The 21,894-nt window shown below is 34.3% G+C and overlaps 1 protein-coding gene across 3 annotated transcripts; it reads left to right on the plus strand.

Annotated features, from left to right (window-relative positions):
- Positions 1–14,349: 14,349 nt before the first annotated feature.
- LOC108338369 (uncharacterized) lies at positions 14,350–20,735 on the plus strand. 3 transcript variants are annotated; one of them, XM_017575206.2, is made up of 4 exons: positions 14,350–14,786; positions 17,654–17,899; positions 18,284–18,380; positions 20,275–20,735. In XM_017575206.2, the coding sequence occupies exons 2-4, from the start codon at positions 17,720–17,722 to the stop codon at positions 20,529–20,531; spliced, it is 534 nt and encodes a 177-aa protein (XP_017430695.1). In that variant the 5' UTR covers positions 14,350–14,786; positions 17,654–17,719; the 3' UTR covers positions 20,532–20,735. The 3 variants fall into 3 exon arrangements, with proteins under 3 accessions (XP_017430695.1, XP_017430693.1, XP_017430694.1); XM_017575204.2 differs by having other exon boundaries at positions 14,351–14,786; positions 17,649–17,899; XM_017575205.2 differs by having other exon boundaries at positions 14,353–14,786; positions 17,670–17,899.
- The last annotated feature ends 1,159 nt before the right edge of the window (positions 20,736–21,894 follow it).

A 21,894-nucleotide genomic window follows, 5' to 3' on the forward strand; every position in this document is an offset into this window, starting at 1 on the left:
TTGGTGCTTCAACAACAGATTGATGTAAATGTAACAACAAAACACAGAGGTTTCTGAATGGAATATATGAATTCAAAAACTTCAAGTGCAACCATTTGTCTGCAGACAAGAACCTTGACACGATATCATTAACACAGATTCTGTTATTACCATGATGTGGGTTTCATACTTTTCACAAGTAATAAGTAAAAATTCATTATAAATATAGTTTTGTCCACATATTAAGACATTGATCATTTAAAAGTATAAGTTGAAGAAAAAGCCATGTTGGCAACTACGAGAACTATTTTTGTTTTCTTGTGCTGTATTTATAAATCAAGAAACAATAGATTTTCTTTCTTTTTTCTGAGATTGACCACAAATATTTTAGGTGAAGCACTGAAATCTGGAGAGAAGAGAGCAATGAATGATTCTAAAAGTAAATGAAGTGAAAGATGAAGTTACAAGCAAAGGACAGGTCAAAATTTGGAAGGTAGGACATGCTTCTCATTATAAAAATAATTTACATGAAAGTAGATAATTTTAATATTAAAAATTAGGAGTGTTCGTTAAATTTCACCGATTCTACAAATTTGATAATTCAGACAAAAATTATTAAACTTATTGATCTCAGTTTAAATCTATCCAACCACTGGAGGAACGATTTTACAACTTTTAAATTTATATATCCTTAGGCTCTTGTTTTGTCTCCTTGTTTTCATTTGCATTTGCCTCTTTCTCAATTTAGAAGGTTATTACAAATTTTTTGCAATTCATTTTAAGTGTTTTAAATATAAAATTTATATATTTTAGATCCTATAATCTATAACTTTTGAATCTAAAAATAAATTCTAAATCATACAGTGTATATTTTATTTTTGACTAATTTCTTTATGGAAATCTTGAAGTTCAAAGTAGTAGCTAGTCCGATCAAGAAGCAGAAAAATGAAGCTATGGAAGTTTGATACATGTATAAATCACAAAGAAGTAATGTGAAAAGTCCAGAAATACTCATTATTCATCTTTTGACACTTATTCTTTCTTTTATTGTTTTTTTGTCATTCCACATTTTTCCATCCGGAGAATGTAAGGGGACATCTGTCTCTCTGGATCGTTTATTTTGTCATTTAACATTTTTGCTTTCCAAAATACCCATTCACGTAAAACGTTGTATATCCGTTGGAATGGGTTTTTAGTAATTTCTGGAAGCTTTTATTCTGCTTTTTTTAAAACTAACCAGTGTAAAATGACGAATTTGTCCTTCTTTATTGTTCTGAAACTTTTGTTTTATATTGGTTTGTATTGTCTTTTTGTTTTTCTGAAAATTGGAAGTGACCAGATTGGCCTTCACATTACGGGGTCTTCTTTGGTTTTTCTGTATTTTTACCTTTTCCGCTCGGTGTTTTCTTCTCCCAACTCTGACTGGATGAAATATGTGATGGAAAAATGTATATTGGGGTTTAGGTTGTTTTCTTCCTAAAATTTATGAGGTTTCCATTAAAGGATGTAGAGACCACAAACTCACTTCATAAGGTTAGATGTTCCTTAACACCATTTCTACAAAGCTCTATAATGGTTTTTCGATTATTTATTTTTTTATTATGGTTTTTCGATTATTTATGGCGTTTGTGTTGTTATCGGTGCCAATATTGTGTTTATGTTCAAGTGTTGAATAAATAGGCTTTTATTTTCCTATTTTGTCTCTTTCATTGGGGTAACTGGTTTTTGTTTATCCATTGTGCTTGAAGTGCTTAATAAATGTGCTTGAAGGTCTTCTGCGGTTAGATTGTTCTATGAATTTTTGTAAGTTGTACTGTTACGAAGTCTAGAATTTTGAAGTTCTACTGTTTGGAGTATCCTTTCTGTGTGCTTCGAAAACTATCTTTAAAGGTTTTCATGATTTCCATATTTCCTTTTATAATTTTTTTTATTATATGTTCCTTTTTATGTGCTCCAAACAGAGTTTATGGTTTTCATAGTTTGCATGTTTTGTAATTTGTTGAGTTTAAAATGAAAGACTCGAAGGAAGTGTTTAAAAATTGGAAAAGGTCGGAAGATTTTGAGAGAAGAAAAAATTTGTTGTATTGAATGCTTTTAAATTTTTTTGACTTAATTATAAATAATACAAGTTATAACCATCTTCTATTTATACTAGTGGCACTTTCTTAACCAATGGTTAGGATCTTGTCACACCACATTCATCTAAAGATTTTTAAAACATTCATATAATTTTAAACTTGTCATCTTATGGATAAATCTTATGGATAAACATCTCTAAATTTTTTTTTAGATCATTCTAGAATCTTTTCAAATAGAATTTTTTAGAATTCTATTTGGGTCTTTTCTAATCTTGAACTTTTATCTCTTAGACCTAAAACACAAAATCAATTTATATTCCACCGTTTACCGTATAAACTTTTGTGCCCTAAAGAATATGGGAGTTAAAGGACATGGTAACATGTTTTTTTTCCGATTAAGGTTGATTAGTAATTAATGTAATGGTAAAATGTTTCATCTGACAATGTGGTATTATGATTTTTGGTTGACAAATTTTGAAATGCCTTTGGGAACTATATAGATTTCTAAACCGTTTTAGGTATAGTTAGTTGCTCTGTTATTATATTTGTAATGGTTTGGTATATTGTTTTGAGAGTGCCTCTTCATGCACCATTCACTTTTGTGCTTCCAATTTTTCAAATAGGTAGTTGCTTTGACTATTCTCAAATTCTTCTCTCATATTCTTTTATTAAAAAAACCTAGCATCACCCAGCACTTTTACGTCTCATTCTTCATCCTTCGCAAGAGTTATTGGTTTTCTCATTCTCCTTCTCTTTCATTTTAGTTTGTCTTCTTCGACCCTCAGTTGTTTCGTGTATGGCCGACAACGTCGTTGCATTAGTCGTTGGTGGTTTTCTTTGTTTGTAGCATCCTGTTAGTGGTGCGGCGTTACAACATTTCGTCTTTTTCCTGCAACAAAATCTATTCATCGTCCCGGCAGAAGTAACCTTCATTTCTCATTTCTCTTTTCCCTTTTCTAATTGTATTGTGTTGATTGAAATATATAATGGATGAGTGGTTTGGAGTGATGCAAAACGTTAATTGATATTCGAAAGTCATTGAAGGTATTGACGACTTTGGAATATTGGTTAACGTTTTTGCCAACATTCAAAATATGTTTCGACGCAATTCATCATCTCCTCTTCTTAATCTCACTGTGTATCACTCCAAATCACCAATCCATTACGCATTTCAATCAACACAATATAATTAGAAAGAGAAAGGGAGAAAGGAGCATTACTTCAATCGGGACGACGAATACGTTTGCTACACGAGGAAGACAAAATGCACCTCCAATAGGACGCCACAAATAACGATAATCACCTGCAATCACTGTAGCATGCACCGAGCAAATGAAGACAGAGGAAAACGAACGAAAACAAGGGGAAGAAAAAGACCGAGAACTCTCGCGGAGGAAGAAGAATGAGGCGTGGAAGTGCATGATGCTGTAGGGTTTTTTTAATAAGAAAATTTGAGAGAGAAGAATCTGATAATGGTCAAAGATTCCTAACTTGTCAATTGGGGAAAATCTACCATTATTTAAAAAATTGGAAGTGTAGGGAGAAAACGCTGAGGTGCAAAGAAAAAAGTGAAGCACTCTAATTCCTTTTCCTTTTAACTTCATTATATTTTTTAGAACCTTTGAACATGAAAAAGGTAGAGAATGTCTTCCAAGATAATTTATAATTCAACAACCAACTAGTTGGAAATTGTAATATTTCACATTTCTCATTGTTTGTCTTAAATGTTTTTAGATTATTTTTGTCGTTTAAATTTGTATGTGTTTTAGATTATTTCTCTGAAATATATTTGAATCTTTTAACTAATGGATTGTCAACTATGGAACCATTATCAACATTTATTACTCAATATGGTGAGAGTGTGTATTAAGTTAGTTTTTGCTTTTAAAAAAATTTCAATTGTATTATTATTTTTGGAAAAGTATTTTAATTAGGATTTTTTTGAAAAAAAATTACTAACAAATTTGTGTTGTCATGTGTTAAGTCACATGAAAGGGTTCTATCAAGTATCAGTATCCTTGTCTTGAATTCAATTTTGTTCTTATATTTTTTTATTGATTCAGTTTATTCTCAATTTATTTTAAAATGAAGTAATATTGTCTTCCTCAAATTTAAATAAAATTTATTATTTTATAAATCTTACATTGATATTTTATTAAAAGTAATTTTTTAATAAATTACATTATTATATATTATTGATATATGATTTGATAATTTTGTTAGTATATTATATATTATTAACCTATGATTTTTTAATCATGATTTTAATCTCTAAATTTTTATAAAAATATCAGTTTAAGATTTATATAAATAATAAATTTTGTTTCAATTTGGAAAAGGACAATATTACTCTATTTTAAAAAAAATTGAAACTAAATAGAATTATATATATATATATATATATATATATATATATATATACTAAATTAATATCAAAATAATAACATTTAACAATAATATTAACATGTGACAATATTATGTCACGTGACACTATTAATACTACATATATTATCTTCTCATTCACTTCTTTCTTACAAGTATTGTTTTTTCTCTTATTAAGAAATAATAATTTTCGATGCCAAGAATAAACTAAGCATTTTCACAAAGTCACAAAGGAAACATAATGTTGTTTTTTTTATGTGAACATAATTAGATCCTGTTTATTAAAAAAATATAATTAGATTCTTATTGTTCAAAGATAATATTAAATCCCTATTATTAAAGGTTATAATCATAATCTATTTTTCAGGAATATTTTTGTACTTTAATTATAATATACTAAATATGTTTTCATTAAAAAATATATCTTAATTTTTGTGGATTATCAACATCTTTCACGTTTATAATGTAATATTTTATCATTCTATTCAAGAATATAAACATACACAGACAATATGTTTTCATTTGAGATTAGAGCCAAGGACAGGTTTAATGTCTTTGTACGACTAAAAAAAGGTAAGATAGTGAAAGTACTAATTGTTTCTAGATATTGTTTGTGATTCTTGCGTTGTTTTTGTACTTTGAGGGTTCTAAATTTTTTAATATAGGATTATTTTGTTTTAAATATATGTTAGACAAGTAGTTATAGTGTTGATGTTGCCTTTATTAGGACTTTTGTAGTAACATATTAAGTTACTTTTGTGAGTTTGATACTAAATCAAATATAAGATCTTAGGATAATTGTGAGACTATATAAAGAAAAATATAAGAACTAACATACAAATTATCTTTGAATTAAATTTTGTGATTCTTGTGTTCTTGTGGTGTTGAATGGTATAAATGTATTTTAAGTGGTGTTGCCTTTGTTTTGATTTTTGTGATAGTATTTATATTAACCTACTTTTGTGAGTTGAAACTTAAGCGAATGTAAGAACTTAAAGATTTTTGTAAAACTAAAGTAAAAGGTAAGAGTAAACGTATTAACTATTTTTCAATACAGTTTGTGCTTTTACATTCTTTTATAATTGGATGATTCTAAATTTGTTAATTTATATATATATATATATATATATATATATATATATCAATAGTATATCTATAATGTTGTTTCTTTTAGTAGGATTTTTGTGATAATGTTTACATTAACTTGCTTTTGTAAGTTCAAGATTAAAACAAATGTAAGAGTTTTTATACTAACAATTTTTTAATACAATTTGTGATTTCTACATTCTTTTGAAATATGATGATTCTTAATTTTTTAATACAGATTTATTTTGTTTTAAAAATATCTCAGTATTGTATTGACTTGTTACTTTTACAAAATTGAAGCAAAAGATAAAAGCAAACTTTACTAATTTTGTTTCAATAGAGTATGGGATTCATGTATTCTTAGAATTGAGTAGTTATGGATTTTTTTAATATAGGTTTGTTTTTGTACGAGTAATGTATTTATAATGTTGTTACTTTTTTACTTGAACTTTTGTAATGGTGTTTATATTAACATGTTTTTGTGAGTTTGAAATTGAAGCAAGTGCTGGAGTCTAAGATTTTAGTAAAGTTGAATTAAAAATTATGAACTACATTATAATTATTAACAAATATAATTTTTCTTTCTTGCATCCTTTTAAAATTAGATGATTCTTCATTTTTTAATGTAAGTTTATTATCTTTGGAAAATGACTTAGTAATTTTACATTGTTATTTTTACTAAGAATTTTGTTATGGTGTTTACTAAAGCACATAAAAGATCTTATAGTCCTCGCCAGACTAAAACAAAGGCAAGAGCAATGATACTATCTATCTTTCAATACAATTTACTATTGTTGAACTCTTTTGAATGTTTTAAATTTTTTAATATATGTTAGTCAATTAGTTACATTGTTTTTAATGTTGCCTTTACTTGTTTTTTTTTTCTTTACATTTATATGAACTTGCTTTTATGAGTTTAAAACTGAAAAAAAAATTTATAAAATATTATACTTTCTTGTTAATTCTTGTTCTATTTAAGCCATTAGTTTTGTACCTGTTGTCAACATTTCCTACGTTGTCTCTGTCATATAAAATTTTGTATCTTTGACCCTCATAATAGTTATAATATTTTTACTTCCAATTTAATTATTACTATATAAAAAAAAAGTAATAAAATCTTATTATCTTTAACTTTTAATAACTAACAAAATATATGACTCAACCTTCGTCTAAATTGGTTAAAATTAATTTTTTAGTCCAAATCGATTCATTTTGAGTTCAACTCAGATGCACCTATTTTAAACTTAAAAGCTTGAGTCGATCTAAGATGATCTTTCAGCGTGAGTCGAGCCATCATGATCGAATTCAATTGAGTGTTGGCCGAAGATAACAACAACCAAATTTTGGTTAGAACAAACTTTGTACAAATTTGATTGAACCTACTTAGCCAAATTTTGGAAAGGGTGAACTTTATTGAATTTGGCCAAATATCGACCAAGGCAAACTTCTTAATAAATCTCGGTTAGAGCTAGCTCGATCAAATTTCATTGATAGATAGCTCTACCAAATTTCGGTTAGGTTCGCATGAATTTTAGTTAGGGTCAACTTAGGCAAAATGGTCATAATAAAATTTAAGTAGAGTCAATTTTGACCACCTTTCAGAAGAATTTTGACAGAGTCGAACCATGTTGAAAATTGGACGAATTCGATTGCATTGTCCCTATTTGAAATTCAACCAAATCCTCCTTAGCTTCTCCAAATTTTGCGGAGTAAGGCTTCTCCAAATTTGACACTAGTCGAAATTTGGCCTATTTGGTTGGTCGAGTCAATAATGGTCGAATTCAACAACATTGGCCCATCCAAACTTTGGTCGAATTCGTTGGATTCGATCGATTTGTCCCCGACCGAAATTTGGCCAAATTTGGTCATGTCGACTCAAACAAAACTTTGGTCGAGTAAACTCTTGTATAAATTTGGCCAAGTCAACTCCAATTGAAATTCAATCGAATTTCCAACGTGTATGTTCCAAACTTGACCAATTCTTTGCGCGAGGTTTAACTTGGCCAATTCGGCTAGGCCCGTCTCAACCAAGGTCAGTTCTTTCAAGCCTGTCACGACCTTTGTTTTGGGCCAACTCATCTCAAGGTTTGGTCTGAGTAGATCCCTCTTGACCTTTGGTATGGCCTGTCTTAACATTCATTTTGAGTCGGTTCATTTCGACCTTTGAACTAGCTTCATCCTTTAACTTGGGCTGACCCATTTTTATCTTCAACCTGGGTTGATTGATTTGACCTTTGGTCCTAGCTTGCTCGTCTAGACCTTCAGCTCGAGTTGACCCTTCCAGACCTTTAGTTCAAAAGAGCTCGTCTCAAATTTTGGTCGGAAACAAAACTTCTCTACTTTTGGTCTAGGCTCGTTTGTCTTGGCCTTCGATCCGAGATTGATCGTTTTGACAAGATGAAAGTATTATTTTTAAGAATTAATTGAAATATTGTAGTGGGTCCAAACTCACATAAGCCTTATTCTTAACCCGCTTAAATAGGGACTTCGAGGATTTGAGTTTTTTTTGTGTCTTTTGAACCGATAACTTCTAACAAAAAGTTTTTTTTTCATAGATGAAGTAAGACTGGTCATGAATCAAGGCGAGAGTTCTACTTACCATTACAATTTATAAGTATATATTGGAGTTTATATTCGTTGAAAGTTGGAGGTGGAAAGGTAGAGATTGAAGAGAGTGACTAAATGGTAAAGATTCGTTGCAAAATGTTTTAGTAAAGTATCAACATATTTTTCTAAATGCCACGCTTGGATGCTAAATTAATTTATAATCATTCTATCTTTTAGTCTTTTAATAATATGTACAATGTTTAGGAGGTGGCTGCTTTGAAACAAGAACTCCATAAAACAAAGACTGCTTTGGACATATTCAATGGAAAGCCAAGTCTAGGGTGTTTGAAACTGTATTAGTTGCACATGAGGCAATATAAAGGTCTTAGAAACTAACTAATAATATTGCAGATAAACTTCGTGGGCGAGTTGAATAACTAAACAGACAACTGGAAAAATGTGAAAGCAATATTCATAAACTAATACGCATATGTTCGTTATTGTAACTTTTCAAATTAACCTCTGGCAATATAGCAAACACTAGACTTGGAGATACCAAAATGATGCTACCAGAAATGCAAGTCTTAATTTAATCAACTAAAATGTATACTTACATTATTTTGCATTAAATTTTTTTATTATCTTTTTAAAATGTATAATTAAATTTTAGCTATAGATATAAATTTTTAATATGCAATTAATTGATAATTAATATATGCATATACAAAATTCTTATTATTAACCTACAATTAGTATATCAAAAAACTAAAACGCTGAAAATGTGGAATAGAGAAGTCTTTAGTATCATGAAAACTAAAAAGCAAAAACTCATTACCCAGATAATTGAGTTAGATAAGAGGAGTGTATAAGAGGGTGATGAGAGTAACATAGACAACAACATGAGACTATAACAAATGAAGTTACTTGGCCAACTAAGATTGGTATGTAACAAAGAAGAGTCATGCCTAAAGTAGAAAGATAAGGCTAATTGGATAGGGTAGGGAGATACGAATTCCAAATACTTCTACTCTAGGATTAGATGGAAAAGAATAAGGAATGAACTAAACGGGTTGGAAAGGAAAGTTGTGTAAGGAACCAAGCAAATTAAAAGAGGTAGTACAAGAATATTTAGAAGAAAAGTTTAAAGCCAAAAAATAGTATATAGATTAGCATTTGAAATATTGACTATCTTTATCAAAGAAGCAATAAGGTACTGATTGATGACGTGAAGGAGGAGGAAATAAAAGAAGCAATTAATTGTGGGAGTGAAAAAGGCTCTGGGCTAGATGGTTTCAACTTCTATTTCATAAAAACCAACTGGGATACCATAAAGGAAGACATAGTCGAAGGAGTACAATGGTTTCAAAGGGTTTGGAAAATGCCTAGGGTTTGTAATCCATCTTTCACAACATCGGTACCTAAAAAGGAGAACTCAGTAGTATTGAGTGAATTTAGGCCAATCTCCTTGGTTCGATGCATGTATAAAATCATATTAAATGTACTTGCAAATAGGCTAAAGAGAGTGTTCCCAAGACTCATAGATCGGTCACAATCAACGTTCTTAAAGAATAAAGGAATGTTAGGTAGTATACTTGTTGCCAACGAAGTAGTGGACTAAATAAGAAGGAAAAAGAAGAGGACAATAGGATTATGAAAAATCTTATGACTTGGTGAGCTGACAACTTTTGTATTATATGATGGAAATATTAGGATTTGATAATAAATAGATTGGTTGGATAAAAACATGTTTGGAATCATCAACCATAACGACATTACACTGAATAGTAGCCTAAGAGAGAAATTCCATCCAAAAGGAAGGTTGAGACAGGGACCTAATTGTGCCATTCCTAATTCTATTTGTGGTAGAGGGGTTGGCAGGGATATTGAGGCAAACAACTGTTGAGACTTCGGCAAGTGGTTCACTCCGTTCATGAACTTGGGTTTCATCTGGAACCGGTTGTAGTGGTTCACTAAGAACTTACCGTTCACCGCCTGACCAAGTTGACAGGAGTGAAACTCCGTTCACCAACTTGGGTTTCGATGCGTTCTAGGGGGTAGGGGTTCACCGCCCGACCAAGTTGACAGGAGTGAATCTTCGTTCATCAACTTGGGTTTCATCTGGAATCGGGCGGCAGTGGTTCACTAACGAACTCGCCGTTCACCGCCCAACCAAGTTGATAGGAGTGAAACTTCGTTCATCAATTTGGGTTTCATCTGGAACCGGGCGACAATGGTTCACTAACGATTTCGCTGTTCATCGCCCGACCAAGTTGACAGGAGTGAAACTCCGTTCATCAACTTGGGTTTCATCTCGAACCGGGCGACAGTGGTTCAGTAACGAACTCGTCGTTCACCGCCCGATGTGTAGATGCTTAACGCTTCCAAAGTCGGACGGGGTAGTTGTTGATGCCAAATTTGGCGGAGTGCCTGCGGGTCTAGGGTAGGCCGAACAGTTGATGTCGGATGGCTGGATCGTCAAATGGTGGTGAGGCCGAACGGTCGACAATGTACCTGTGAGACTAGGTTTGATAAAGTACCTGAGGCCATCGTAAGGCCGAACGGTAGAGGCCATAGGAGGCCGAGAGGTTGGGGCCAGCGTATGGCCGAACGGTTGATGCCAAAAATGGTTAGTAGAGGCCGAGTTACGACCTAAATGGCCGGATGGTTGATGATGAGAAGGCCAGGGGCCAAGTTTGGCCGAAGGGTTGAGGCTTGATGGCCGAGACCGAGCCGCTGAAGATGTTCACCTGAGGTTCCTAAGAGCACTGCTCACCCTTTCCTTATGGTTACAAATGGGGATGCACGCTCGGCCCCACGGTGGGCGCCATTATCTTTCGGGTATAAGGTTTGGGGATGTCCTACGCTCAAAACACTCCATGTTATGCCGAAGACAAGGCAGACCTTGATGACCGAACGTTGAAGACTAGAAGGGGCACATAAATACTTCAAGCGCTCCAAGTTGTGGAACACGCACAATTACCTGTTTGTTGAGGACTTGACGTGCTGGCGAAGACCGAACGAGCTCTCTCCTCTTCTTCGTATCCCAGTTGTAGTATTTTTTCTCCTTCCTCGTTCTCCAAGCAGGGCGGGCGGGCACCTGTCAAAGACACTCCGACGCTCAAGTCAATAAAGTGACCGAGCGATTATTATAGCAAGTAGAGCATGTATTATGCAACCTGTCCAGAAATCATACTTGGGACCTTTATTTATACCAGTTGTAATGGACTTTTACCTTTTGTAGGCCTGATGATGGCCCAATCATACCTTAATCTCCATTAGGTGTTTTAATGAGCTATTATCGTTAATAACCAACCCATGTGCTCGGCCAAGCTGGTTGGCCTGATGGTTGGTTGGTTCGAGTGGTCGGCTAAGGTGGTCTTCCTGGACGACTGACATGGTTGTGTGCAGAAGACTGTTCACCACCCTAGGTACCGTACGACTATGGTTGGTTGGCCTGATGGTCGGCTTAGACGGTCGGCCAAGCTGGAATGACTTGATGTTCTGGTTGGGTACTGTACGGTACAAAAAATATTATGTTTAATTAGCCAGAACTTAGTATGGTGAGATAAAGGTGTCGTGTATATATTTTATATGGGATGAAAATTAATTGATTTAAGTTAAAAATGTGTAAAATGTAAAATAAGAAAAATAAGATAACTTAAGTAGATATTAAATAGATATGTAATGAGTGAATTGTGTTTGGCTCAGTGATACTGTGCTGTGTGCTTATTTGTGTGTGTTTATTTGTGTGGTTTGGGTGTGCATATTTGAACCAGGAGAGTTGCTTTCTCCACCACTCCAAGTGCTTCATGCTTTCTCCACCACCTAGGTGCTTCCTACACCTCCTCACTATTTTTTTATTCCAAAAATACCTTATGTTAATTTAACTTTTATTATTTAACTTTATTTTTTTTTAAAATCCTAAGTCTTCCTACACCCCTTCACTTCTATCTTTTTCTAACCCTATAAGCCCTCTTTGACCTTAGCAACAACCAAAGCAAATTGCAATTCCAACTTCTGCTGTCTCTGTCTTCGTTTCGATGCCAAAAGATGCATGCAACCTCTCTTTTTTCTTTTTTCTATTATTTTTTTTCGAATTTTGTTCACTTAATCTTTTTCATTGAATTTTGATGTCGATCATTGCTTCCTCCGGAGACTGTTTCTTCTCCTCAAATGCCAAAATCTCATTCAACTAAAGAAATAGTGGTCATAAAAACACATAAAAAAAGTTATTTTTTTAAACTTTAGCGGAGCCCTTAAAGAAGACTAATTTGATCCTTGTGAAAGCGAACATCGGAGATCCACCCTTCGTGCTGCATCCGAAGACAGTCTTCGAGAAACTTGTGGCTAGCGAACGATTGAAGCTGGTTTTGTAAGTCACGCACCATCTGAACCAAAGATTTGAAGATATTACCCCAATTTCGGCGCTCCGTCAAAGCAACGTCGGTAGATTCTGGTCTCTTGAATTTCTGCATTGTGAAATTTAGAAAAAAGAAACTTTGAGTTTGGAAGAAGTGAAAGAGAGGAGACATCAAAATTGTGAATTTCAATAGTCAAATTTTGCGCCCGTTTGATGCCTTAGTAATTTCAAAATCATCGATAGAGTTTTCAGGACTGAGATAGCCTTTGATGTTTCTTGTAGCATACTGTGTATTTTTTCTCAAATTTTATGATGGGATGTGTGCCAGATCCTTTAAGTTCCAAAATCCCTCCATTGTTGCTGCAAAGCATGACTCAGTGAGGGGTCTTAGGGCTCTGAAGTTGGTGAAACTACATCAGTTTGTGACGAGCGATGATGAGAGAAGGGTTATGACGACGAATGTCGATATCATATCATACCGAAGTTGATATCCATACGGAAGTCGATATCCGTATACAACGTTTGATATCCGTTTAAAAATCTAATATTGACATCCGTTTAAGTATTACTTAAGAGTAAAAAAGTAACGAGAGTGTGTAGGGAGGAGTGTGTGGTGGTGGAGGGAGTAACCCTCTTGAACTAGTCTAGAAACAAAACTTGGGTTTTTATTCCTCTTGCTTTTATTTTTTTAGAGTTGCTCCTTCCACCACAGTATTTCTTATACCTCTTCAATTTTTTTAGTTCCAAAATTATCCTTTTTACTTTTAACATTTACTCTTTTTTTATTTTTATGTCAAAACCCTAATTACTCTACACATTTTCATTGAGAGAAAGTCGCAGCCTCACCCTCATCTCCACCTTCACTTTCTCACTTTCTCTCTTTCTCTCTTCCATATCTATTTCTTCTCCTACCATTCTCCATTTCCGTTTCGAGTTTCTTCCTTCCTTCTTCTCCCTTTTGGTGCTTTGGTGGTATGTTGGTGGTGCAGTGGTGCAGTGGTGGTGCATTGTTTGTAAGGAGCGTTTCTTTCTTCCACGGATGTGGATATCCGTTTACGAATATCAATATCGCGTTTAAGGCCAACGGACGTGGATATCACGTTGGAAAGGACATGACACTTGTTTTGGATGTTGCACGATTTAAGTATCCTCCCCATTGGATCCCTCTTAAAATTCTCTGGGAAGGTATGAATTATGTTGACGAGGCTACTAGAAGGATTCTTGCTTGTATCAAGGCCTCGTTGGAACCTGAATTGCTTTATACTCTGTGCTGCAAACACACATTCATCAGGTTGTTTCAATTATAGTCTCATAACTACCATCCAAGTTTGAACAATTTATCAAGTGGGTGGCAGAGATCAGGAGGCGAGAAGATGGTGGTCCAAGTTTGAGCACAGAGGAGAAAGCAAAGCTTGCTATCAAGGAAGGTATTGAAACCGGTCCAAGAGACCGGCCTTTTCAAATATGTAGCTTCCTTTCTGTCAAATTCTTGTAGAAGGGGTTCACAATTTCTTTTAATTTTTTTTAATTTATTAATTAATTACTTTTTAAATTAGTCTATAGATAGTATTTAAATTAAGTGTTTTAATTTTAATTTGTTACGTAGTTGTATCTAAGTTAATTTTATTTTATTTAATTAAATATTTTTTAATAATTTAATTACAGTTAATTGATTTTGTTTTAAAGACGGGAGAGAAGAAAATGAAGAACAATTTTATTTTATTAGAAGTAATGGGGTGTGAGAGTGCATTCATATAGTGGTGAAAACCATTAATGAAATGGTTGGATGTTGATGAAAGTAAAATCAGAAATTAAAAATTTACTTAAAAGTAAAAAAGATATGGGAGAGCTGTAGAGTGTGGTGGTGCAGGCAGCGAGTCTCTTATTTTTTTACGTTGCTTCGGTTATTTTGGGCTGGACACGAAGCCCATAAGCTAACGAGGGTAGCCAGGGTCGAGAGCATTGAGGCTCAATCTTTCTTCTCTTCTTCCGATACTACTCCTCTCTTCTCTTTCTACTTTTTCTTTTTTCGATTTGTAAAACCTAGGGTTAGGGGAGTACCGGCGTGAGAGAGAGCAGCGTGAGGAAGCAATTAATGCTCCGGGAGAGAAACGGAAATAGTGAATTTAAGAGGAAGGAGGTGCGGTTTCAAGATGAGATATGGAGAAGAGGGAATCCGAGGTTGGTAAGGTTAATGGTAGGGTTCAGAGGTTTTATGGTGGGGGATAGAGGAAGCTTATAAAAAGGGCCAGAGTGGGAATGGTAGAGGCACCAAAGCAAGCATCTCCGAGAGAGAGGCGCGTGCTGTAAGCTCGGTAGAAGTGCGGGTTGCTGTGAGGAAGAACCAATTCCAGGTATGGGAAGCTATTTTGGTTTTGATTGATTGCTTGTATGTGGTATGATATGCATTTTCTCTGTTGATGTTCCTTCGGTATAATGTGATGTGGGAAGGATATAATTGTATGTTGGGCCAAAAATGAAAATAGGGTGCTGATGATTTGATTCCGTTCAGTATATTAATTGGTATGTGAGTGGTATTTGGGTTTTGGAAAGAATGTTTTAGATGCTCTGTTTCACCTATGAAATCTGAGATAGGAGTTAGTTATCTGAACTGGGTGCACTTTGAATGGACTGTCTGGACGTCAGTGATTGAGTTAATCTAGATATAAGTTATACAAATTGATTATGGATATCTGTTCTGATTCGGTCAAGGATAACATGAATCTTTATGTGTTAGAATTGTTAGGATATTTATCCTATTTTATTATCATTATAGTGTGTCTAGGATTACCCTATTTATCATGATTATATTGTGTTTAGGATTACCCTATTTATCATGATTATATTGTGTCTAGGGTTACCCTATTTATCATGTACTTGTGTATCAATTTATTGTTATAAATAGAAGATTGTGAGAGGGATCAATTAAGCCCTCTAGAATTATTTTACACTTTCAATCTTAAGTAGAATGAAGTTAAAACGGTAAATTATGATTCCATGATGATTTAGTTTTGAAGGGAAAATTTAGACTCTGTTAGAATGACAATTGAATAATAAACTCTGTAATACCTGTGAATGTTGGATGAATTATGATATTGTTTGATGATTGCGGAACCATGGTATTTTTTTGTGTTTATCTGGTCTGAGTATGAGTTGTATAGGTGAAGACTGAGATATATACATGTAAATAGCATCGCTAATTGGTTGAATCTGTGATCTGTACTAAAAATCTATTTTGTAAAATGCATGATGAATTATAATAATTTGAAGTAGGATTGAATGAGATCTTGGATTTATGCACTGATATTATGTATGACGTTAGATGGTGAAGAATAATCCTAAGTCAATGGAAACTGTTTTTGGGCTGATAGCTACCGTGATGCTATCTTCATACATGAACATTGTCTTTATCTGAAAAAAAGGGGAAAAACCATGTATGTTCAAGGGTAGAGAGATAATGGGTATTTTGTTGTTTGAAGCTGTGAATCATGGTGATGAATGAATGCTTGGAAAGGGTTTGTATAATCGGACGGTAATTTTATAAACACGAGTGGAAAACTGTATGTTCAGACCTTTGAGTGATGAATTGTTGTGTTTAGTATGAACTGCGATGTTTTGTAAATTTCCAGAATTGATTAATTGTGTGCATAAGTTACTGATTCTGTATGTGTCTAGGTTGGTCTAAATATATGTACGAATGGTAAAGTGGTTCAGGTTTGAAATTCAATACTGTTAGACACTCTCAATAAGTATATATAGCTGTAAAGAGTAAAAAGGAACAAGTGTTTAAGTTGAGCATGAGTACTGGGATTAAAACGGGAATTAACGTGAGGGCAGGGTATTGTATGTCTGAAAATAAGTGAATGGGAGGGAATGCTATGTGCCTCTAACGGTGTTATTGGATGTTCATCTTGTATGAAACCCTTGGCTGCGTGAAACTGCTGCATATGTTGCTAAATTGTTTCAGTACTGTTAGGAGTGCTTATGGGTTGAATAAGAATGTTTAATGATGTATAATGAGAAAGGCATTGTACCTGACTAATTTGTTTGTGAATATACAATGTTTTTGGGGTGATGAAACACCATAATGGCTGGGAAATCTGTTTGACTTTGTTAAGTTGGTTGTGAGCATTTTCAACGTGTAACACTGTAAATTTTGGGTGCTGGGCTGCTGGACAGTTACTAAAATTGATACTGTATGTGTTATGACATAAATTGCAGAATTTGGTGATGTGATGCATGCTTAATATTTAGTCTAATATATGTTATTGCTGTGTGGAAGTGATTTATTGTCAAACTGCATTTCTGTGTAATGAATCTGGACTGTGTGAATGAATCTTGTAAGCCTTCCATAATATATTTTCCCTCTTTTTTAATCTTAAGTAATACCAAGAGTGTTGTACAAGAAAAGACAATATCTAGGTAATTAATACTAATAACCAAACTAGCTTTCTAGGACTGTTGGACTTCTTAAATCAGGAAGTCAAGAAAGCAAATAAACCACACCAACAGATTATACTTCTCTTAATATACTTCTCTTATTCAATGAACCAAGAATACAATTGTATAGTAATCCCTCCTAAGGAAGCCCGATCTCCCTCCACTGGACTAATGTTCCAGTCAACAACAATTACTGATCTCCCTCCACTGGACTAATGTTCCGGTCAACAACAATTACTAATCTCATACCCCCGCCCTTTACCACTAATTCTTATTTATACTCCCCTTTCCCTCTAACTAACTTCTAACATAAACTCCCTCCTAACTTTTAACAGACACTCTCTCCTTCCCGCCTTTATTTTTCCTCACATATACTTTTATTCCCCTATCAAGGACATACTACTTAGCCTATCTAAACAAGTAATCAAGACAAATTATTTCAACAATTTATAGTTAATGTCAATATAAAATTTACTTTAATATGAAATATTAAATTAGTAAATAATAATACTTTTAAAAAAATTGGAGAATTATTAATATTAATAATTAATATTTATAGTTTAAATATATTTTGATATAAAATGTTAAATTTAGCAAGACCTAAGCCCAGTTTTCCAACCCAGAAGACTACTCAACCTAGAAGAAAAGCAAATCCATTGCTTATCTCTAACTTCAATTTCTTGCACAATGTTCAGAAGGGTAGTTTCTCAGTTTAAACTGGATAGTTTTTGTTCATTGGCATGTTTTGTTTAATGATATAATAAATTCTCTTTAAGGCTAGTTGCTTCTGATGTCAGCACAACGGAGGGAGGACTATAATTGAATTGAAACAAGTGGTTGTAGCTAAATGGGGAACGATGAAGCTGGTGATGAGAAAAAAAGAGTGGTTTTTGTGACTGTTGGGACAACCTGTTTTGATGCTCTTGTGAGAGCTGTGGATTCTAACATCGTTAAACAAGCCTTGTTTGCGAAAGGATACACCCACCTTTTTATTCAAATGGGTCGAGGATCATATCTTCCCACAAAGGTACTTTCCCCTTTATAATTTCTTTCCCTCTGTTTTCTCATTTGATATTTTTTGGTTGAGAATTTCTTTTGTAATAATTAAATTATAAATCAATTTGTGCTGATAGGGGATGTGAAATTCTCACTTCATTTGTTGAACCAACATTGCAAGCTTGCTTGAAAGAAAGGTTTACATATCATTTGGTTATCAGATAAATATGTGTGGATATGTGTAACAAACTCAACTTAAGCAAACTGACATCTAGTAACTGTATGCAACAAAGTTTAACTAATTCAAAAGATGGAGAGGGATAACAATTTGTAGACTTTATTTTTTCTCTTTTTTATAGTCTCGTTTTACTAAGTGTTTCGTTCTTGTTATTAACCTTTTCTTTTATATTTGTAGTCTGAAGGAGATGCTTCTTTGGCTGTAGACTACTTCACTTTTTCATCCAGTATTGCAGCTCATCTCAGATCAGCTTCTCTTGTCATTAGCCACGCAGGTATGTTGGCTAAGACTTGTCTATTGCATGATTTTTTTGTGTATTCTTATGTCTATATTGGTAGGTTATCATGTACTTTGTCTTGGTACCTAATTCTATATTCTGCTATTATTAATCAGCTTTCAGGACGAATGTTTTTGTGCGAATGGTGTTTGGTTAATGTTTGAGAACCTCTTTCATTTGAAACTAAGAAGTTGATAGATATCAATTCAGAATATAGGGATAAATCAGCAATAGGAGGAATTTTTATTGCATACCACCGTCCAACTTTGGGTACCAATAGGCGGATCTTTTCAGTGAGCTTTGGTGTTTTACAGTAGTTTTCTTGGGTTCCTCTACCTAAGAACCTAACAGTTTCATTCTAAACCGATTGGATATCAAATAAAAGCACACCTTGTTATTAGAGATTAACTTCACACATGAAAGATTTACAAATATGAGAACTCCTTTACAAGTTGTCTAGAAGATGCTTCCACCAAGCACTTAAACTCCGAAAGCATGAAGAAATGTTTATTTCTAGATGTTTTGTTGCAAGTCTTTATGTTCATGAATTTCTATTTGTAGGTATGTGTCCTTCCCAGCCAGACATGATGAACATTATGGCAATAGACTGGTTATTGTAGAGTAGTCTCTAAGTACACTTACCTTTATACACACCCTTCTACTAAATATATACTCCTAATGATTTTTTATTGAATACCCGATATGCTGTTTTTAATTCAAAACTTCTAACACGTAATCAGTTATTTTCTATGACATGTTCTTATTGATTACTAGCACCAGTCCATTATTAATGCATCCTTTCCTGATTCACTTGGATCTCAATTCTCATCATCTTAATTAATAGTGGCTGACCTACTTGATTCCTTGGGCCCATTTGATGTTAGATTTCCCCAATTTATGTTCTGTTTCAAGCACAAACTTGGTTTATAAAACTATTAGTTTTTATTGTTTGAGGCTTGGTAAATTACTCTAACTACTCTGAATTTAAGCGGGGTGTTACTGTAACATTGGTTTAAAGAAGCAAAGAATAATCATTCATTTGCTTTATTGCTGCCCACATCAGCTGTACAGTATTTGTTAGGTTACTTTATACGAGTAACCTAAATATATGCTCTCTTCTCACTCAAACACTCCAACAACCGAATTGACAGTATGTATGTATTATTGATTCTGTAAAGTATAGAAAATTACACGTGTAATCTCCCCCAAGGAAGCCTATCTTCCTCCACGGGCAATTATGCCTAGTCTATACCCAAAAGAAAATATATGATAATCCCTCTTCCCCTATTATGTAATTATTTATACTTTCTCTCTCTCTACGAACAACTAACAAACTTCCCCGCTATTGAGCCGTTCGGTCATTAGCTCTCTCCTCCAATGCAACACCGTTCGGTGTTAACACATTACTGTTTGGATATTACTTCAACATTTTCACTCGGCTTCGGTTCTCCTCTTCTATTCTCCATTCATATCCACCCTTCGGTATATATCGTTCAGTCCTTACTCCTCTTATATACTTTTAGCTTCCTAACAGTATTCAATATCAGTATATCCTTCATTAGTCACAAGATTTATAATGGATTTGATGAGTATCGGGAGTCATTTTGTTGTATCTTATTTAAAATGGATATTTTGAGATGTTGGCACTGATGTTTATTCCATTACTAGCAATGCTATTCCTTTCATCAAACAAAACACTTAAATTTGTTGTTGTATTGTGATTACGCTGGGAGAACATCATTCACATGAGAAAAAGGACAACAATGCATAATAAGTGGAAACTTTAAGTAACCTCTGCTGTGTTATTGTCAAGTCAAGGGTTAGGTAATCTCTATTTTTCTGTTTTATTGTTTGGGGCTTGGTAACTTACTGTAACTACGAATTTATGCAGGGTCCGGTAGCATATTTGAGACATTGCGGCTTGGCAAACCTTTAATCGTGGTCGTAAATGAAGATTTGATGGATAATCATCAAAGTGAACTAGCCGAAGAACTTGCTGATAGAAAACATCTGTATTGTGCCAGTCCTCAAACACTACAGCAAACTATAGCTGATATGGATTTAAGTTCTCTCTCTCCTTACTCTCCAGGTGATGCTACACCGGTGGCCCAGCATATAAACAGTTTCCTTGGTTTTCCTGATGACTGATATATACAGCCCTTTTGCCCCTCTTTTGTGGTTAAATGTAATTGGGAAGGATGATAATAAATTCTTGTGATATTTTGATGCCATAAATATTTTCATCATATGAAGTGAAGTTGAGGTTAGTTTAAGTAAATGTACTTGTGACACTTAACAGGGATGATATTCAATTTCGGTAATTTTTGGATGCATTAAATATTTTCAGTCTCAGTGTTGAATTGAAGTGTAATGCACATGAGGGTTGATATTAAAGTTTTGGTCATCTCGGTGCCCTGAATATTCAGTTGTGGCGTTGAACTGAATATCATTTTCTATGCAAGCTATGCAAGCAATGTATATGTATTCGTGTACACTATTGAGTTAGTTTTTATACACCAGGGAAAGAATTGTTAGAATAATTATTAAGTCTACCTATGATTAGTAGAGCAGGGCCTAAAGTAGGTAGTTGTGTGTTGGGTTATCTATAATGATTGTTCCTAGCAATCTAGGACAATCTCTTCCTCTTTCATCTCTCTATTGTATCAGATTTTTATTTATATAAATAATAGAATTGAGAAGGGTCTTTCAAGCCCTTTAGAACTATTTTTCTCTGTTTTAGATCTCAAGATGGTATCAGAGCAGGTTTATCCTGCTCTGGTTTCTGTCCTGGGTTGTCCAACAGCACTGTCACTGCTGTTTGCACTTGTCCGGTGCCGTTCGCCGTTGTTCGCGGCTGTCTCGCCATTATCTGTAGCTGTCAACTGCAGTTTGAAGTTCTTCAACTTGGTTGTCCACCATCTCGCATCTGTCTGCTGCTGTCCACCGTCGTTTGCCGCCGTCCGTCGTCGGTCGCCGTCACTGTTCCGTCCGGCGACCACTGAATCTGGTTCGCCTCTTCACGCGACAGCCAACCCCACCGGTGGGTTCGCCTGATTCTCCTCCACGCTCCGCCACGCGCAGCCTCTTTGTGCGCTGCGAACAGGTGCGTGCTGTCCACGCGTCGCCCTCTGCTCACCGGAAAGTCGCCGCGCCACCTCCATAGCTGTCGCCCTCTGTTCCTCTGTCCGTTCTGACCCTCAAAATCTTACTTTGGTGTGTCCAGAAGCTCCCTTTAAGAAAACCCTAAGAAACCCTCTAGGGTTTTCTGGTTCTTCACGGTTTTTCTGGTTCCTTTTCCTATTTTCATCAAAGAATGGCGTCTGGAAGTGCTCTTTCTTTCTCTGGAAGTCCCTCAATCACTTCCGAAAAGCTAAATGGAAAGAATTATCTGTGTTGGTCTGCTGCTGTGGAAATGTGGTTCCTTGGTTAAGGACATTATGACCACTTTGAGCAGGATGGGAGCCAAGTTCCTTCTGACAAAGCTGAACAATGGAAACAAGCTGATTTCCAA

This window comes from Vigna angularis, chromosome 7 (genome assembly GCF_016808095.1).
Source record: "Vigna angularis cultivar LongXiaoDou No.4 chromosome 7, ASM1680809v1, whole genome shotgun sequence".
In the NCBI taxonomy this organism is placed as follows: Eukaryota; Viridiplantae; Streptophyta; class Magnoliopsida; order Fabales; family Fabaceae; genus Vigna; species Vigna angularis.

Bases quoted from the DNA above. Each gene is read 5' to 3' on its own strand.
- LOC108338369 (XM_017575206.2), top strand. From the start codon at position 17,720: ATGGGGAACGATGAAGCTGGTGATGAGAAAAAAAGAGTGGTTTTTGTG. The intron at 17,900-18,283 runs GTACTTTCCCCT...TTATATTTGTAG, and splicing joins GATCATATCTTCCCACAAAG to TCTGAAGGAGATGCTTCTTT. The intron at 18,381-20,274 runs GTATGTTGGCTA...GAATTTATGCAG, and splicing joins TCTTGTCATTAGCCACGCAG to GGTCCGGTAGCATATTTGAG.